The 19,146-nt window shown below is 40.1% G+C and overlaps 1 protein-coding gene across 4 annotated transcripts in view; it reads left to right on the top strand.

Annotated features, from left to right (window-relative positions):
* The window catches only part of lrp8 (low density lipoprotein receptor-related protein 8, apolipoprotein e receptor), a 181,778-nt gene extending 165,420 nt beyond the window's left edge, over positions 1–16,358 (top strand). Inside the window, exons 16-19 of one of the 4 annotated variants that reach the window (XM_042416147.1) lie at positions 1,186–1,575; positions 5,240–5,308; positions 8,100–8,272; positions 10,381–16,358. In XM_042416147.1, the coding sequence (XP_042272081.1) occupies positions 1,186–1,575; positions 5,240–5,308; positions 8,100–8,272; positions 10,381–10,419 (671 nt within the window). In that variant the 3' untranslated portion in view covers positions 10,420–16,358. Of the gene's footprint in view, positions 1–1,185; positions 1,576–5,239; positions 5,309–8,081 lie in introns of all 4 variants that reach the window. The other 3 variants (XM_042416145.1, XM_042416144.1, XM_042416143.1) reach the window with 3 other exon arrangements.
* Positions 16,359–19,146: the final 2,788 nt, after the last annotated feature.

The raw sequence follows: 19,146 nt of genomic DNA, 5'->3' as shown, positions 1-19,146 counted from the left end.
TTTTGAGAATTTGATACTCATGCTTACAGTAACAGCATCTTAGAAGGTGGATCAGGGATTCTCCTAGCTTACCCGTGTTCCCAGCACTCCTCCATTATTTTGCTGACCTTATTTCACCCGTCAGCCTATCCCCATGCCTCTACAGTCACAACATTTGTTAAATTGTTATCCTTAATGGACCCGCTCTGTTTTGCATCACATGTTTGCACAGGTGAAGAAAAAGGAGCTGACACAAAGAAAAGAGAGAAAGAGAAATGAGGATGTATGTAGGCCAGCGTTCAGAGAATCCCCCTGAGAAAGGACAGGAGAGGGAACATGGACATTGAGCACGCATTCACATGCACACAGAGAGTACATGTGCACTGAATTTTTTGGGCTTCCTCATGCAGGACATATTTCTTGATAAAATGTCTCCTTATGTTATGTTTCTCCAGCTGTCTGCTTTATGTATCTGTCTAGTTTGGAGTAAGGCCTTGTCTGTTTTGCAGCATTTTCTATCAAATGACTTTTTGTCTGACATCACCGACAGAAAGGTTATGTCAGTGGTGGCGTGTGTTCTATACAATATTGATGCACAAATAAATGATCAGTGTTGGCGGAGTTGGAGCTGTCAGAAAGATGACTTTTTATAAATGGTTGTGAAAGTGATAGTTGATCTACAGTTCCCTTCTGAGACAAAGCAGAGGTTTATAAGCCATGTTAGCTATTGAGTCATATTTCAATACAAAAACTAGGACTGGGTGATAATTTACTTTAATCTGTGATTGACTTTCAGTGCAATCACATGATGATATAAAATCTTGTTATCGTGGTAAAAATTCTATTATCAAAATTAATTATTCCAAGCATAATAAAATTATTTAAGTGGTCTTTGTGACGTGTAACAGCGGAACATAGTTCATTGCTTTGAACATCAGTTTAATTTCCTTACAGTACATTATATATTATTTTGTATTCATTTGCCTTATTGTGATATATGTAGGTGTCAAGATTTTTCCCAGTAATTATTTGAATCATATCGCCCAGATTTATTTGAAACTCTGGGGAGTTGGGACCATTTTCATCATTTCCATTCAATTACTACAACATGCTGTATATTGATGCACACGCAGAAATACTACAAGAAGTGAAAAAAAACTCCAAAATCCAAACGCTAATAATTATTGTTCTGTTTCTCCCGTGCAGTTCGACCCAGAACAACCACGACAGCAGCTACAACCACCACCACCACCATGACATCCCCCACCACAACCACTAGAACAACCACTAGCACGACTGTAACCACCACCACGACTCCACCCACAACCACCACCACCACTACTACTGTTGCTGCTGCTGCTGCCGCTGCTGCTACCACACTCAGACCCCCGGCCAGGCGTCTGACACCACAGCCACCTTCTCAGACCCCGAGGAGCACCTCCACCGAGCATCCTCGGACCCCTGTTGCCACGAGTACAGAGACGACCAGTTTCAGCAGCACCAGTCAAAGGTCTACATCCACACACACACCTCTATTGGGCCCAGTGGCCCCCAACAGTATTCAGAGAGAGAGCAACGCCAACCTCTCCCACAGAGGTAAGGATCAGGGTGAGGAGGGTTTGTGCATAGGAGTGAGTGTACAGTATGTGTGTCGTTCTGTGTGTAAAATGCTCCACTGTCATCACTGCCGCTACAAACTGCCATTAAAGCAGCAGGGAACTCAAAACCTCTACTTAAATCAGTTTCTCTCTTCTGTCCGGCATCTCTTCCCCTTCGTCTCTCTGTGTGACCATCCGTCTATCTGCTGTGCATCCTCTTTCTCTCTCTCTGCTTTTCTCTGTCATACATACTCTCAAGTGTATCTGTGTCTGCTCGCAGCCGGGCCCTCATGAGCAGCGTGCAACAGAGCTGTCAGAGCTAACAAACGACAGTCCCCTCCACTCTCACCGTCCACCTTTCATCACTCATCCTCACTTTCTGACAGCCTCTCTCATTCTCTTTGTCTTTCTCTCTCTCTGTGTCTCTCCCTCCATCTCTCTCCTCATCTCTTTCACTCACTGGCGCTCTCTTAAAACTGGCAGCGTTCTTCGCACTCGCACCAATCAAGCTTTACTGGTGCGCCAGAAAAATACCACTTTACAGTTTGTTGCCCAGACAAAAAAAATGACAGCAGGATATAACAACAGTAACAATGGTTTACGAAACACAAAACCATGCTAAGACTTAAATTGTATTTGTATGTGGAGAAGAATCCTGGATAGTGACACAAAGCAAAATTGATATGCTGCTGTGCTGCGCAGTACATGCTTGCAGAAATCAGAGACTTCAGCTTTCTCTTTGAATTTTTTTCACTATTGCTGCCCCAAAATTATGAAATTCTCTTCCTCCCGCCAACTTTGTTGTGTGTAAAGTGTTTTATAAATAAAGTTGAGTTGAGTTTGCTTCATAAAGACGTAAACAAGAGATAGTGGTAACTGTCACACAGCTGAGGCTGCTATTTGTTCCTCATTGGAATATATAGATAACAGTTCTAATTCTTGTAAGTGTACCATTTTAGACATTTTTGAAGTTTTTGTGTTATTGGAAAGCAGTTTCTAGAAATGCGGATGCGCGATTTGTTTTGCTCATTCGTTTACACAGGAAGGATGATGAAAGTTAGAGTTGAGTGTGTGTGAAAGTCGGAGGAGACGGAAGAATAAAGGACATGGGGAGGATAGGGAAATGAATGAGGAAAAAGAGCAAGGCGTAAAACTAAAGAAGAGGTAAGAGAGACGATAAAGAGGCTATAGAGGAACAAGAACGAACAAAGCACAAAAAGGAACATGACAGTCAAGCACTTGAACGGGGAGGGTGGGAGTTAAAAAGTGACACACTGTTGGGAGGAAAAACAGCATTTACTAGGATAAGAAAAGACGGGATGGAAAAGAGGCAAGAAAGAAAGTGATTTTCTGGGAATTAGAGCGAAAGGCTGCTCCAGCTAGTCTCATCACTTTTTGGGGGGGGGCCTTGGATTTTTCAGAGCTGCTAAGAAGCAAGAACATGTTTCCTCTCGTCTCAGAAGTTGTCAGCATCCTCACCACACCACAAGTGCTCCAGATGAGAGGTGGAGCAGACACGGATGAGAAAATGGGGGCATGAGCAAGACGTGTTTCTGAACCCACGGGCCATGTGTTATAATTTTCAACTCAATGCACACTGTCAAGTTTACCGGCATCAGCTGTTACACATGTGCTGCGCTGTGGCTGGCTTGTGGAGGGAGGGGGGAAAAAAAAGAAGATAAACAGCAGCTGGTACACAAAGCTCAAATGCATCTATGCTCTTAGAAATTTGAACCTTCCACTCTTTATGCCAGTAATTATTCATCAATCTTTCAATTAAACTGGAGAAACTTTTTAAAAATGCTGTTTGCTGTATACTGCACATTGTGCTATGAGATTAATATTGATGGCGATGAATTTGGAAAGTAAAAAACTCTGAAATTAGAATTGTTTGAAATAACTTTCAGAGCATAGAAAACCTTCAGTAGATTACTGACAGTGTACTAGAGATGCAACAAATAGTCAACTAATTGTTTGGTCGGTCAACAGAAAATGAATTGTCAACTATTTTGATAATCATTTTCAGTCATTTTGAAAGAAAAATGTTAATTCTCTCCTCTTAAATATTCTTAAATATGAATATTTTCTGATTTCTTTTGTCCTCTATGATAGCAAACTGAATGTCTTTGGGTTGTAGACTGCTGGTCAGACAGCTTTGGGAAACAGTGATCAACATTTTTCACCATTTCCTTACATTTTAAAGACCAAATCACTAATCGATAATCGAAAATATAATCAACAGATTAATCGATGATGAACATAACCGTCAGTTTCAGCCCTTCAATACACAGCATGTGTTAATATTAAGATCCAGGGCAAGTAGTTTATATATAGACAGACGATCAACTCAAAACATGTATATTTACACCATGTATATTTAAGAAGCGTGTTTATTTACTGTATAAAGTATACTACACACAATGATTCTGTATGACATTTTGTGTCATATGGTATGCAATGGGGCCAAATAAAAATAATGACATTTTCATAGAGGTATAATTTAAAATCCCTCCGACAATAATAGCCTTAATGAAATTGAGATTTTTTTTTTCCGAGCTCTTCTGCATTTTTTCTCTCTGTTTCTCTCTTTCTCTGCCTTTACTTTCCAGTACTGCTCCTTTCATAACTGCTGCTTTAATAAGATTCTATTAATCCGTCTTTTAGAGCCTTAGGACCCATTCGACGTCACTCATACTTTAAGAAAAGCCAGATTTAATTCTGCTGACTCAGACGCTTCACTGCTTGGCCTGAAGTCGTATCACCTGCTGTGTCTCTTTATGGAAGTCTCTTTCTCTACAGTATACATGTGTTGTGTTTGCATTTACTGAAGGCGGTTTATTCTCTTAATGATTGGTGTCTTAATTCTATGTCCCATCTGTCACATCCCAACTGTGCCCTCACGGAGTCTCTTTTTTAGTACAAGCCTGCGTAACAGTATGCGGGGGCCAGCACTGTGATCTCTTCTGCTAATCTTCCTCACTAGACTTCATTATTGCCATCTGATCACACTTTGGCTAATGGTTGGCCTGCTGCTAATAGGAGGGTTGGGAGCAGGATTAATGTCAAAGCTCCACACCAACCTGTTGGGGTTAGAGTTGAAGGAGAGTGGAGACTGAGGATTCAAAGCATGTCTAGATATTTTTACACCTTATTAGATACTGTATTCTGCACAACAGAGTGGCTAAAATATATGAAAGACTTGACAAACAAACTGATGCAACAATATTTCAGTATAGTGAGTTCACCTTCAAGGTCACGCAACACGTTTTAAACCTCCTGTGAATGATGTATTGCTCCTTAAATCCAAATTAGTTTTTGAACAGTATTAGTACAAATTCTGATGCATTGCTTTCTGGAATTGCATTTTCCTCCTCTTGTATTAAAAAGCATCTCATTGTATTTATACGGTATGATTCATCCGCATTTCATTTACACATGCAGTTGAAAAAAAAAAACAGTCCAAAGTGAAATCAGATGGATTTCCTGCCATTATATTATGCAAATATGTTGTTTTTTTTCCCCCCAGCATGATGCTTCTCTGCTGCAGCAAACTTTTGTTTTTCCTCCAGCAAGGCCTTTGGGGAGGGTGTTTTTTGGAAGAGAACATTTTGCTTAGATTTTGTTTCTCTTTTTCTTTTTACCTCTCTTTCTGTTCATCTCAGCTGCAAGTGATCACTACCTCATAGGTAACAACATCACGGTAGCTGTTCTGGGAATAGTCATTCCTATCGGTGAGTACTCTTGACTTTCTCGCTGTGTTGTCTTTGCTGCTTCTCCCTCCTTGCTTCTCCGTCTCTGCTTGTCATTTAAGCCCTGCATGTTGTGTGTGTGTGGTTTGTATGTGTGTGCACATGTTTGCATGTGGTTGGCCTTTAGAGTGTTTGTACTCCCACCTGACTGATTAAAATTAGTGTGTTTTTGACTCAGTAATAATAACTATATCTGACTTTTGAACATGCAGGTTCTACACTAGCCTCAACAGTGATGTTTGAGCAGAAAGTAACCAATAGTTTAGTAATTGAGAAAATGTACTGAGCTGTGCTATTATCCAACAATAGCCTCCTGGCCTACGGCTAGAAAAAACCATTATGGTCCAATAAGCTTGTCAGTCAGCGATGGCCAGGCCTTTGTAATGTGCACATTATACCATTATTAATGAGATTTGAGTGAATGGGAAATTCAATTCATGTTTTGTCATCACAATTGACCAGCTGTTATAACATTAAGCTCATGTTCCCACTATGATCATACAGTATGCTCACACAGCAATCAATCCAGTGCTCCGACCTATTTCTGTGACCCCCAGTGGACTGAGAATGGGTTTCACAGTTGCTGGAATCAGTTTTTGAATAGGAGGAAATATCTTAAATAGCTGGGAATTAAGTGGACAAAATGGTGGTTTTTTGCTCAGAGCAGAGGAAATTTCTGACTTCGGAAAAAAAAAACAACAAAAAAAAAACTGACTATTAAGCCACCATACTACCATATATGCTAATTTAGGGTAGGCGTACAATGAGAATACAAGTTCTCACAATCAAACTTAATTTATTCTATTAGCTTTGATTAAAATGAAAATCAAATTTTATGGAAATATTTCATACTTTCATGGCTAACCTAACTGAGAAATCAGCTGAATGTGCAAATGACCTTATAGTAGCAACATATGTCGCTAATTGAGATCTCTTTCATCCCTAATATTGAATAGTTTGATAAGTTATAAGAGCTCTAAAACATCGTAAAGCAATTTTTTTTCTCTTTTCATTCTCAACAAATGAGATATCAGCTCATTAAAACAACCCCCGAGACTATTAACCCTTCCTCCTCCATCCCTCATTCTGTCCTTCTGCCATTCATCGAGGCAGTAAATCCCTTCATTCTGCATTTTTTGGCAGCTTTGAAACATTAATTATTGTTGGAGGTCTACAAGGGCCGGATTTCTGCACCCCAGTTCTCCGCTCACATCCACTAATGCACCACGCCCACCCACATCTCCACAAGGGGAATCAGCCCAACAATGATAATCAGTATTTAGCCAAAGTCAGGCTGTTATGCTGCTCTCTAATTGGAGTGAAATTTTCTAAATGAGACAAAAGCTGATGTTTTTTTTAAACCAGTAAGCATTTAGAGAAGAACAAAGGAGAATCTGGGGTTTTCAGCCCCAGTCACACAGGGATCTCAAGTGCCCATCCAACAAAAGAGCAATTAGATGAGGCTTCCGTAGGGGATGCAGACTCAAGATCTCAAATGCTCCAGTCCCCCTCTATCTCTTTCCCGCTTCATGTTCCCCTGTCCATTCTCCTTCCCATCCAAAAACACCAGAGTCAGGCAGTCTGCAGATAGGATTTAATTTTTCAAGCCAGGCTAGTGCAAAATTAGAAATCATAGCCCAAATGTAGCACAAGAATAATATGGTGATGACAGTTAAGAAACATTGTTGGGTCCTTATCGCTGGCTTCAGGATTAGCATGCTGTGCTACAACATGAAATGAAATGAAAGAAAACTGGGTTTCAGTCTTTGAACATGCATGTACTTGTGTACCTTGCAGGTGGAGTTTATAGTATGTATGTATGATGGTGCATGCAGGCATTCATTGTTGTAGATAGTGCATGTGCATTCATGTTTATGTGTGTTTTTGATCATTCTGTAAGATTCAGACTGAGAGGGAATGTAAATGAATGTTCATATTCAGTATGAAGGCTCATTGTTTTTGGTTTTAACTACTAGCCACCCCTATCCTGATGGATCTAGTGATCAATTTAGTTTTTAGATGACAATAAATGGTATTTTCTGTGCAAAAAAACTGTAGCGCCTCTGCTCCTTCTCCCTGAAGGCTGATGTTTTATTTCAGTATTTTCATAATGTTCACAGAGGTGGTCTTAGTTTCAGCTGGGTTGGTCCACCTCCAATATAAAAACCTGGTAACAGGTTTTCACATTTTATGTCCTCATCCATTCAAAATTTGCACGTGTTCTGATGCAAGAAGACATTAATAACAGCAGTTTAGCTACAGTAAACAAGATCCTCTTGTGGCAAGCACTATTCAGAATATTCCTTGCTTATTAGAACGTGAAGAGAAGCCACAAATAAGCTGTTTAAGTGCTTTTAAGGCTTAAATTTATTTCCATTTATTTTCCGTTATTGGTATCTTTTATAGTTCAATTTTACCAGGAAACGTTTTTAAAAACGATCATCTTTTTGCTACCATATTATCACTTCTCTAATTTATTCAATGCCAACAAAATGTGGCTTCTCTAAAATAAAGAATTCTAACACTGTGTGACACTTTTTCCCCCTTATTTCATTCCCCTACAAATCTCTCTCTGCATGGGATTTTATAGGATTTTGAAAAATAAAGACAGAAAATAATGAGCCTTCAGTACATGAAAGAAAGTGTGCAAGACGTGTTTGTGCGTGTGAGTGCTTAAAGCGCCGCTCTGTGTCCCCTGGGCTGTGTTAACGCTCCCGCCGTGTGTTGTTGTTGTGTGTGTGTTAAACACATGCAGTCCCTATCCTTGCCACAGTGGTCATCGGATTGCTCTGCACCGGCGGATACCTGGTTTGGCGCAACTGGCGGCGCAAGAACACCAAGAGCATGAACTTCGATAACCCCGTTTACCGCAAAACCACAGAGGACGACGACGACGAAATCCACATCGGGCGACACAGCGAGTCCATCGGTCACGTCTACCCAGCAGTGAGTGGCAGCCACAGTCAGCCATTCATAGCGCTCCCTCTAGGGGGCGGCATCACAGACAGCAACTCGCACTGGTACTCAGGGGCACCAATGCTCTCCAGCAGCAAATGAGAGAAAAGAATCTTTGGAAGAAGATTCTTTGGGATATGGGAGGATGCGTAGGGATTTGCTAAAGCCCGTTTGTTGTACATGTACGCCTGGTGGAAAGAAAGAACAGGCCCGCACATGCACACTCCCACATACTCACGCATCATTTTTGCAGTTATCACTGAAAACACCAGTCATACACACATATTAAGCCCTGCACCAGTACACCATGTTCACAATTTATTCACTTTCATTGACCATAATCATACAGTACATACATTTTATCAACACACATCCTTGTCGCCAACCTGCCATCCCATTTTTTTTGTTAACATTCTGTGTGTTTTTCTGGTTGTTGAAAGTTTTTGTTTCGTTACTGGAAGACAAATTTTCTCCTGAGGGCCCCATTTGCCAACAAAACACATATCATCTGTTGGTTTACAGCAGCAGCTGATGCACAAGTTCTAATTTTTTACGAGTCACTAGACATCAGCAAGTATTTGACACGAGCTAGGAATTTTTTAGCTAAAAATCACAACAAAGGGTTACCCAGGCATTAAGGGGACATTAAGGCTTATGTAATTAATGCTGTCTTTATGCAGTGCAGTATGTGCATGCTTTATGGGGGGGCTTCTGCAGTGGCGTCTGTTTATTAGTACAGCAGAGATGATTTTAGTGTTGAGATGTCTGTGAGGCCAAGGAACAGTAGCTATATAGTCACCTCAGAAGGCTGACTGACAGGACAGCACAGCACAGGATTAGACCTTTTTGCAAATAAATTGGATTTTTAGAGTAGATAGTAACATCACGACACTGCCCTTATGTGAATTTTATTTTTCTGTTACAGCTTAAATAAGACATAAAAGATAGAAAGGGGAGCACAAATCAGAGCCTAGGACGGTCTAAAATAGAATTTATCTCATATTCTATCTTGAGTGCAGCTGCAGAAGCGACGTATCTTCACATTTCATGAGTTGCAGACTGCCCTATTGAGTTCCCATTGATGCAGATGCATTTTTGAGAATCACTGTTTGGCTTGAACCTGCATTTTCTAAAAGAGACAATGCCAGCTGTGATTTGGACTCAAATGTGCTTAAATGAACCAGCAAAAGAGGATGTCATCAGGGTACTTACGCCATTTAATTAATATATTTGTTGTTTTAGGTACAGGAGAGCAAGCAACGAAGGAAAGGGCAGCCAAAAAGGATTATGGGGGGGGATGGGAGTCTAGCGCTTTGATCGGTTGGCATGGTAACACAGATTTCTTTGTGTTGCTCCGGAGAGAAAGGAAGCAAAGAATTCTGGGTATCATTGGCATGATGACAGGCTGGAGACACACACTCACACACACACACACACGAAACAGGTGCACGACTGAGTCATATTAAGATTCAAGGTCGAAGTAACCAACCACCCTCGGTGAAGGGCTGCAGGGAGGGACGATACTCTTTCTGGTCTCCCCGTTTTATTATCAGCTTCTGTACTGATCTTTTTATTGTCTTTCAGTCCTTTAACTTATTTTCCTCTGCTCTCCTCTCCTCTCCTCTCCTCTCCTCCTCTCATCATGTTGTGGCAGCATGGCAACTCAGACAGCCAGAGAAATCAGGTTGGCATTATGTGGGCCAGATATTTGCAGCCGTAGGCAAGCATCCTGCATTTCTCACATAGGAAGAGCCAGAGAAGGAGGGAAGGAACAAGGGGGGAAATGGGAAAGAGGAGGAGAAGAAGAAGAAGAAGGTCAGGGAAAAGGAGGGAGAAGTGAAGACTGTGATGATAAGAAAAGGAGCAGGAGAATTTTTTGGTGTGGGTGGCATCTAGACTGGAATCTATCTCCTTTTCCTCTGATTTTGTTCCTTTGTTCTCTGTTCATCATGCCGCTGTGTTTCCTTTTCCTGTTTCCTATCTCATTTCTCTCTCTCTCTCTCTCTCGCTCTCTCGCTCTGTCTCTCTCTCTCTCTCTCTCTCTCTCTGTCTCTCCACCAGCCTACTGTGGTAACGGTCTTTTTATCTGCTGTTTGCAGCGCGTGGCACTCAGTCTGGAGGATGATGGCTATCCCTGAGGGGGGATGCAGCCTGCCCGCCCCCCACCCCACATCCACCCCCAACCCACCCCCAATCCCATCCTGGCCCCTCCTCTCACCACAGCCTCCACACCACTACAATGAGGCCAGTGCAGCGCAAAGGAGAAAGAGAAGGAGTCCTCATTTTGCCTCCCCTTTTAAGGAGCAGGGATGACATGTACATCTTGTAAATCCCCTTCTCTCTCCTACTTTCTCCACTGGAGTAACATTACTACCACTACTAGCCACTACTACTTCCTTTTAGTGCTAGTTTTTAGTGCTCGTGCTAGTAGCCTCTGCTCCACTCCTCTCTTCTCTCTCTGCCTCCTGTTAGCAGTAGTGGTGTGTAAAATGCTGCTTGATGATTTTGTTCGAACTAACTTCATTCGGCTGTCTCAGTGCACATTGTAAATACGAGGCTGTCTGGCCACCATGCAAGGGGAAAGAGCCAGCATGCAGTATTTTTAATTCCTCATATTATGACTCCTTATTTATTTGTATGTGTTTGCTGTTGTAAATATGAAATCAGCATCTCTCAGTGCACAGTGCTCAAGGTAGATTTTGCAAGGGTATAGTCGGCATTTTATTTTTTATTTTTCCTCATATTTCCCCTTACATCTTGAGTTGACAAGACAGGTGTTTTTTTAAAAAGGGGAATGTCACCCTTTATCACACCCAGCCCCTCAGATTCCCTTGACATATTTAGGCAGGCAAAGCTAAATATAGCCGAGGGGAAAGGAGAAAGAGAAAAATGATTGGGCTGTCTGCGTGTTTGGAGGTGATTTCGGGTTGAAAGAGCAAGGGAGGGTGCTTTCTGTTGAGAGGAATAGGAGGATTTGTGCCACCAGAGGGTAGTGCCTCAAGGCAAAAAGCAGCAGGGCAGAAAAGGCAAAGGATTATGGGTAATCCTCTCTCCTGGTATCAGAGGTATGCGCACAGTCGATAATGAACTTGGGATTGTTTGTTCATTTTCGGTCGGTGTGTGTTCCTCTTTGACTTTTTGTTTGTTTTGCATCTTCTGCAATCAATATTGTAGAGGTAAAAGCCCATTTCCAGACAGCATAGAGAGTTACAAAACACTTTCCTGTGGCTGTTTTGAGAAATAAGGCTCTGAGGTTCTGAGGTCACAGAGATTCAAACATCACATCTAGCATAAATAAACAAAATAAACTATTTTCTATTTCATTCAAGAGATTCAGAGGTTTTGGTTTTCATTATTTAAAAGAAAAAAACAAAAAGACTGTTCAAGCCTGTCAGGGATTTGTTCTCTGTTGTTTAGTTGTTGAGTCTGTATACATTTAAATGGATAGTTGCACACCTTGGAATATAGAAATGAAGTATAAGAAAATAAAGCACAGATTGAAATGAAGAGCCAGTTCTAACATTGTGTGAGGCTTCTGATTCCCGATTAGGAGAAAGAACAAACATCAATATATTAGAAGATTGATAGCAGTAGACACCTGCCAAGTGTGAGTTCTTATGTCTTTCCTATATTTTTAGCTATAAGAGCCTTTAACAGTAATATACTTTTATGGGTATAGCTCCCAAACCATCACTTTTCATTTGATTGGACATAACTTGTTTCAAAACCTAAACACAAGTGTTTGAACTAAAGCACCCCGTAAATATGGAACTCAATGTTTGCACAGCGCTGCTTTTGGTGTTTCAGAGCCCTATAACTACCACGTCTTCACTTCTCCCTTTAACTGTGTAGCTGTGTGTTTCTAGATGAGATGCTGTAGAGAAAGAACCCACATTTGTATTAAATCACTTCCTGCTGTCGCTGATTGTTCAGTGTGGATGTAAGTAGCCCCGTTTTGTATAAAAAGATGAGTAATACGCTAAGCCTTCACTGACTGAGCCAAGCATTGATTTGATTTGAAAGCTGGATATAGAGGAAATGTGTAAACCAGCGTAAAGAGCTGATCTTCCATTGGCTTGCCACAGACATGCTTCCAGCCCATTGAATCAGATGGAATTTATGCCCAGTGAATATTGCAATAATTGCTTAGAATGTGTTGTAATGGTGAATTACTAGAAGTCGTTATGACAAGTTAACATGATAGCTGTTGCAAGTTGTTGTGGCAAATTAACAATTGTCCTATTCTGGGTGTCATTTAGTCTCTACAGGGCATTTCAAAGTGGATAAGCACACTCATAATGCATTATATAAGATATAGAGCTGTTTTTGTGTGTCGGAATTATACATACAATACCGTTCTTCCATTCTTAGAATAACAAATATGAACAAGGGTTCGTTTCGGCTGAGCTTTGGTCTTTTTATAAACCTGACATATGGCTGAATAGCAAGCAAAAAAGCATACAGTATAATGCAAACATGAAAGTCTTCCAAAATAGACTCAGCATATGTATTCATACAACTATACAGGCAATTTGTGCACACAGTCAAAACACAGCTGATTACTGGTAGTTATCACTCATGGCTCACACTGTTTCTTGGAGAGGTTTGCTCAGTGTTAGATGCTCAGGTAACCGCAGGGGAGGAAGAGACACGAAACAGACAGAGACAAAAGTAGGCAGGATATGACTGCCAGGATTGAGACTAAACCATATGCGAACAGGTCTGCACTCAGATGATGAATGGTGGGTCATTTATTCTTCCAGATTTCTGCTGATGTTGTCTCGCAGTACTCTGACACTCCCTCCCCTGACCACTCTCAGAAAAATGGTACCCTTCTCTTCCCACTTTATGATGCACAGTGGGTGATTTGTATACACTGTATTTGACAAGCGGTACGCTTGACAGGTAAATTGCAGTCCCCTCCAACATTTTCCCCAGCACGGCGCTCCCCCTACGCCTATCTAACGAATGAGGATTGAGCACAAGGGGGATGCCATCTCCCTTCATCTTAACCTTGTACAGATGAAGCAAAATGAAATGTGTTACACGGTGGGGAGACTGTGACTCAGCTCAGCATGATCCTGGACTGGTTTGCTTGGTTCCTGCAGTGGTTTTTAGGCAGGATTTGGGATGGACATATATGAAACAGTTTAAATGGATACAGCTGCATTTTGATAGAAATGTATAAATAGTTTTAATGTCATCAGGAGGTATGCTGGCTCATGGGAATTTTTATAGATGCTAACATTGTCTAAAAACCTCTCAGTACTAAAGAAAAGATTAAAATAACGATTAATAATGTATGTAAAGTGACAAGAAGGAAAGACGCCACAGGTCTGATATCTTTGTGAATTTAAGATTTGAAAAAAAAAATGCAAACCCTGGTCTGAACCTGCTCTACACCACACACTGTTGTTCGTGTCCATGTTTGCTTCAGGTGTAATGGAGTTCCATACTGAGGGTTTGCAGTTAGGAGAATAAATTGCTTATTTATTGAGGTGACTGAGCGTGGCATTGTAGAAAAGTTATCATTGCGACAGAGCAGCCGTCTCCCCAGAAGGACACGTAGAAAGTCCAGAGTGTCATTCCTCATATGCGGTAATTGTCGTCGTAGTAGAGGGCATACTGTGACCGTATGCTTTTCTGAACACCTACTGATTGTTGTTCCATATTTACGGGGATCAAATAGGAGCTAATCAATGCTTTGAAGTCGGCGTCATCATAGTTTTACAATCAGTAAGCCCAATAAACAACAAGCTGCAGTTACATCTAGTATAATTTAATAAGTATAATTTTGAGCTCCCTGCCACCATGCTGAAGATGAATAATAATGCATTGTTTGCGTATGTTTGTGTTTAGGTAAATATGTTGAATTATTCAGTTATAATAATACAGGTGCTATGTTGTATAGGAAGGTGTGTCTCCAGGTTAGTTTTTTATTAATTATTACTTGAAGTCTTTTCAGTGTTAACGCAGTAGTTACTGCATTGGAGAACCATGTGCAACATGATATCTTGTACACGGTTATTTAACACTAAGTAATGGAATATTCCTAACAAATGTGTATAGTAATAGGCATTTGACATTCACAACAGGTCCAACCAAAATCCATCCATAACAAGACTATTTCTGATTTATTTCATGAGAAATATATTATATGTTATTAGCTGATCATAGAAAATCCTAACAGCCCTGATAACCCATAATCTATTATAATTGTATGCCGTAATCATAGCGTTCCTGATTTGTGCTCCCTGTGCATAACTTTCATTCCTCTCTGCACTCTTCTAGTGATCGTTCCCAAACAGAAAATCTGATCCATGCTGCTTTAACCAGGATGCACTGAATGCTCTCTAACATCTCTCACATCTCTCCACCGCTTCATTTTCTCATGCACTGTATCAAAAGTAACGCTACCTATGGGACTTCAAGTCTTTCTGTGCTTGTTATACTACTGAATTTTAGTTTAAAGAGCAAAGTCAGCTTTGCTTTATCAGTCCACTCATGTTTCTCTTGCCACCCCCATCTTCATCTTAGCCATCAACATCTTTTCTTTGGCAAGGGCTATCAGTCTTTGGGTAGACAGATACATACACACTGGACAAACGGAAAAAAACGCTGGAGGAAATAACCTGGAACCCCACAAATAACAAGAAACCCCCAGAGCTGGAAAAGAAAACCCTCTCCTGACTGTGAACCAGCGAACAGGCGAACAAGCATGCTCAGCCAAGAGAAGCTGCCCCCCCGGCTACAGTTTTGGACTGTGAAAGGAACCCTCATTGACTCTACTTGGCTGGCATTTAGCTCTTGTTGACCCAGTGACTTTCCTTCACCAACTGGTTCCTCTTATTATCATGTGGTTTTTTTGGACTGTGAGTCTGTAAGTGAGTTGTAGTTGTCACTCTCTCTTTCTCCTTGACAAACCATTCCCAGTTTCATATTTGATCTACTTGATGTTTGATTACTTGAAGGGCAGTGTTCAGTCGCCTACATTTTTCTACCAGTCAGTGTAAAATGAAGGTTTGGGGGAAGAAGACGGTGAAATCTGTGTATGTAAATCTTTCTATGGGTTGGGATGATGATATACAAGGGGCAACATTTTGATAACAACAGTACCGTCACAGGTTTGAACAATATTAACTTCAACAGGGAGAGTGAGGTGGGCAATCATTGCACACATCATCACTGATACTATTGGCTCCAGTTGTTTTGCAAAACTGTCTACCTGCATTTTTCTCAAAATGCCACTGATGTGTTATTCTCCGCAAGGAAATCTCAAAAACCATTCGGGGCTCTGTCCATTCCACAGCCATACGACAGGCATTTTTTTAACGCTGTTTGTTGCACAAAACTTTTCAAGAAGCCTTCTGCACTGTGTAAAGAGATAATGTTCTTAAGAGGGGAGGACAAAAAGGGGGTGGGGGGGTTGGTCTAATGGTACAGTCCAATGGTTTTGAATCATGATTTGTAAATACGTTTTCATACAGCAAAAACTTTTTGATAATGTTTTAAATGTATCTGTAAAAAAGATGTACATAAACCTCTGGGGTAAAAAGGAGTGTAGACTATATATGAATTTATTTGTACACAAGAGCACTGGATTTCTTTACTACTTGATTGTAACTAAAAATTAATAATCTGCCAAAGTGTTTTTATTTTACTTTTTCTCCTGTCTCTTCCATTCATTTGTGTTTTTGCTTTTTAACAGCATTGCAGATTTTTAGTGTTCATACTGTATTTAATTCTGTTGAATAGATTTTGTTGTTGTGTGTTTTTTAAAAAAAAAAAAAAAAAAGAAGAGGGGTTATCATTTTAATTTATTGGTGCCTTGTTTTGTGCTCCTGTATACTTTTACTCTTTCTGTTTTTCTGTGTTACGTGTCTGCGGGAGGGCAAGGGATGGACTGGTGGGTTGGTGAGGGGAGGGGTGGGGGGTGAGTTAAAAACTTAGCAACTTCTGTACTTACATGGAATATCTGTACTGTATGCCAAAATGGTCACACTCACGTTTCTATGAAATCAAGCTGTTGATAAATATCTCTATATATTGATATATTAAATTTATAAAAACTGTCCAACCTTTAGTGTTGATGCTTTATTTTGTTTCCCTCTCTGTTGAATCTAAGAAACCTGGAAGCTGCCTTCTTTTTTTTTTTACCGAGTAAACATATTTAAAAGTAGTTTCAGTATTCATTTAAGGAATACATGAAGATTTGTAACTTTACACTTAAGCATCCAAATTTCAGTCCCTTCAAATTCGGAGTGCTTTGAATTTGTCACCATCAATCAACATCACTAACCTACACTTGTATGCTTTTGACTGACTTAGAGTAAATCGGCTTGCTGTCAAAAATAATCGTTACCAGGCAACATACAAGCAACCCAGGAACATTGCTGTAAGAGCATATAGACACTGTGGTAACCATAGAGGAGTTAAAAAAGATGGAGAGATGCAGCTATTTTTATGAGGTAAGGCTAAATTTATGTATAGATAATCTTTCTGCCATTTGAATGTAATGTGCAGAGGTGATAGCATATAGCTTTTTAACATCAAAGTTCTGTACACCAACCCAAAATGGGTGTAGACTTGTTTATTATGGTCAAGTCAAGTTTTTTATACTGTATATAGCTCAAAACCACAAGTTTGTCTCAGAGAGTTTTATAATCTGCACAGGATCCAACACCCTTTGACCTTCAATAAGGTAAAACTCCACAAACCATGAGAGTGTACAATCTATGCCAGATGATCTGGTAAGTATCGATATTAATGCAAAAATAAATTATGCAAAAACAGTTAATGTAGTTATTGGAGTCCAAATGTAACAAAATAAAACATTAATAGCTAGCTGATGTATCCAGGGTTATTTTTGGAACTATATTAGGTGAGCACCCTAAAAATGTCTTATTCGATATATTCCATTAATTTTACTATTCACAGAATTACACAGAATACTTGGTAAACTACAAAAGACCATAGCAAAAGGTGGTTTGGGCCTCCCAAATCTGCTATTTTATTGTTACGCTTTTAGCCTGAGGCACCTGTGACACTGGGCACTTCCTCCTGAATGAACTCTTCCATGGTACAATATACAATAGAAAAAATAAAAGTCAGTATGCACTCCCTCCCCCCATTAATATTTTCATCTGCCAGAATGCCACCAAATGCCCGAACCCACCCCATCATCTCTCACTTACAATGTGGAGGAAAGTGTCTCATATATTCCAAATCAACCCATACATAAGTCTTCTGGTATATGGGCTAACCCGAAACTCCTTGTTGGCAAATCCCCAGTTATATAGAGGGAGTGGGTGAATAAGGGCATTCATACCTTGGGTGACCTATATGTAGAAGGTGCCCTTAAATCATTTGAAAATCTTGTTGAGCAGTTTAATTTAGCTAATAATTAGTGTTGGAGATTTCTCCAGTTGAGACATCTCCTTGTCAGCACCTCTGGCTCTATACATACTCCTCTTCAGGGCATTGACCTCATCATGGTGATTGTACGTATCAAAGAGACAAGACACTGGGCTTCCCACTATCATTATATGCTTATAAAGAAATCTGGTTACAAGACCACCACAGCCCTTAAAATACTGTAGGAAAGGGACTTGGGCTCCACCTTTGAAGAAGAGGAGTGGCATAAAATCATTGGGATTACCAAACAGGCCTCTAGTGATATCAGAATAAGGTTAAAATTCAAAATTCTCCATTGCTTTTACTGGTACCCTAGCAGGTTATTCAGACTGAGTATAAAAGAAACACCAGACTACTGGTGATGTGACAGGGAGGTGGGCAACTTAGTCCACTGTGGTCATGCCTAAAAGTACAGACCTTTTGGACCAGAATCTATGAGTACATCATAGAGATTGTGGAGGTAGGTTATGAGCTCTGTCTTGGTGTATAAATACTTGGAAATCCTCAACCCATTAACCAAATTGTAACCACTAGCACATTGGATTCAGACTATTATAGTATTATGTATTATGATTGGTAAACAGATAATAATGAGAAAATGGAAAGCTGTAGGAGGCCCATTATTTCAGGAATGGATCTCAAAACTGGGTAAGGTGGCAGCTTTTGAGAGAATATCTTACAGCCTAATAAATGAGGTGGAAAATTACAATAATAAATGTGGAATGATTCTGCGGTTTCACTCACTACAGAAGTACCAGTGAACACACGTTTCTGAGTATTAGGTTGACTGATTTCGTTAAGTGCCGGGTTCATAAAATACACAGGTATGCTTGTATTGATATTTACTTGTTACAACACATTGTTATCTGTATTCATAAACATACAGAGACATTTTCTCTGTAGTGTATTCAGCTTTTTGTTGAGACTGTTATGAATGCAGGAGGTTGGATATGGCAATGGCGCTACTGAAGGACAAATTATATTGACATTATTTAAACATTCATTTCTTAAGGACAGTGGTACTGTTGACATCTGACAAATTTACACAACATGTCATGTTAATATTGTTACTGGGTTTTCTATGATATACTTTTGTATTACTGGAAATTTTAAATTCAATAAACTTAAAGTCATAAACAAAATTTTACTATTAAACACAGAGAAACCAGACTATAATCAAAGATTACGAACAAGCCTTCATGGGCTGTTTGCTGTTTGTTAGAAATGAAGTAGTAAACCAAGGCCATAATATAGATTTTTTTGTGTGTGTGTATTTTTGCAGTGCCACAATCTCAGTTCATATGTTTTTTTCTTCAGCAGAGTATCTAATTCACGCAGTGGAAGTATGCCTGAAACATGGATGAATAAGTTCCCAGAGACGCGGGTGATTTTGGCATCAATGTGTCCCAAACAAACATTTGATGTGTTCCATTGAAAATATATAAAGACAG

This window comes from Thunnus maccoyii, chromosome 7 (assembly GCF_910596095.1).
Source record: "Thunnus maccoyii chromosome 7, fThuMac1.1, whole genome shotgun sequence".
In the NCBI taxonomy this organism is placed as follows: domain Eukaryota; kingdom Metazoa; phylum Chordata; class Actinopteri; order Scombriformes; family Scombridae; genus Thunnus; species Thunnus maccoyii.
This window is presented reverse-complemented; position numbering and strand designations above follow the sequence as displayed.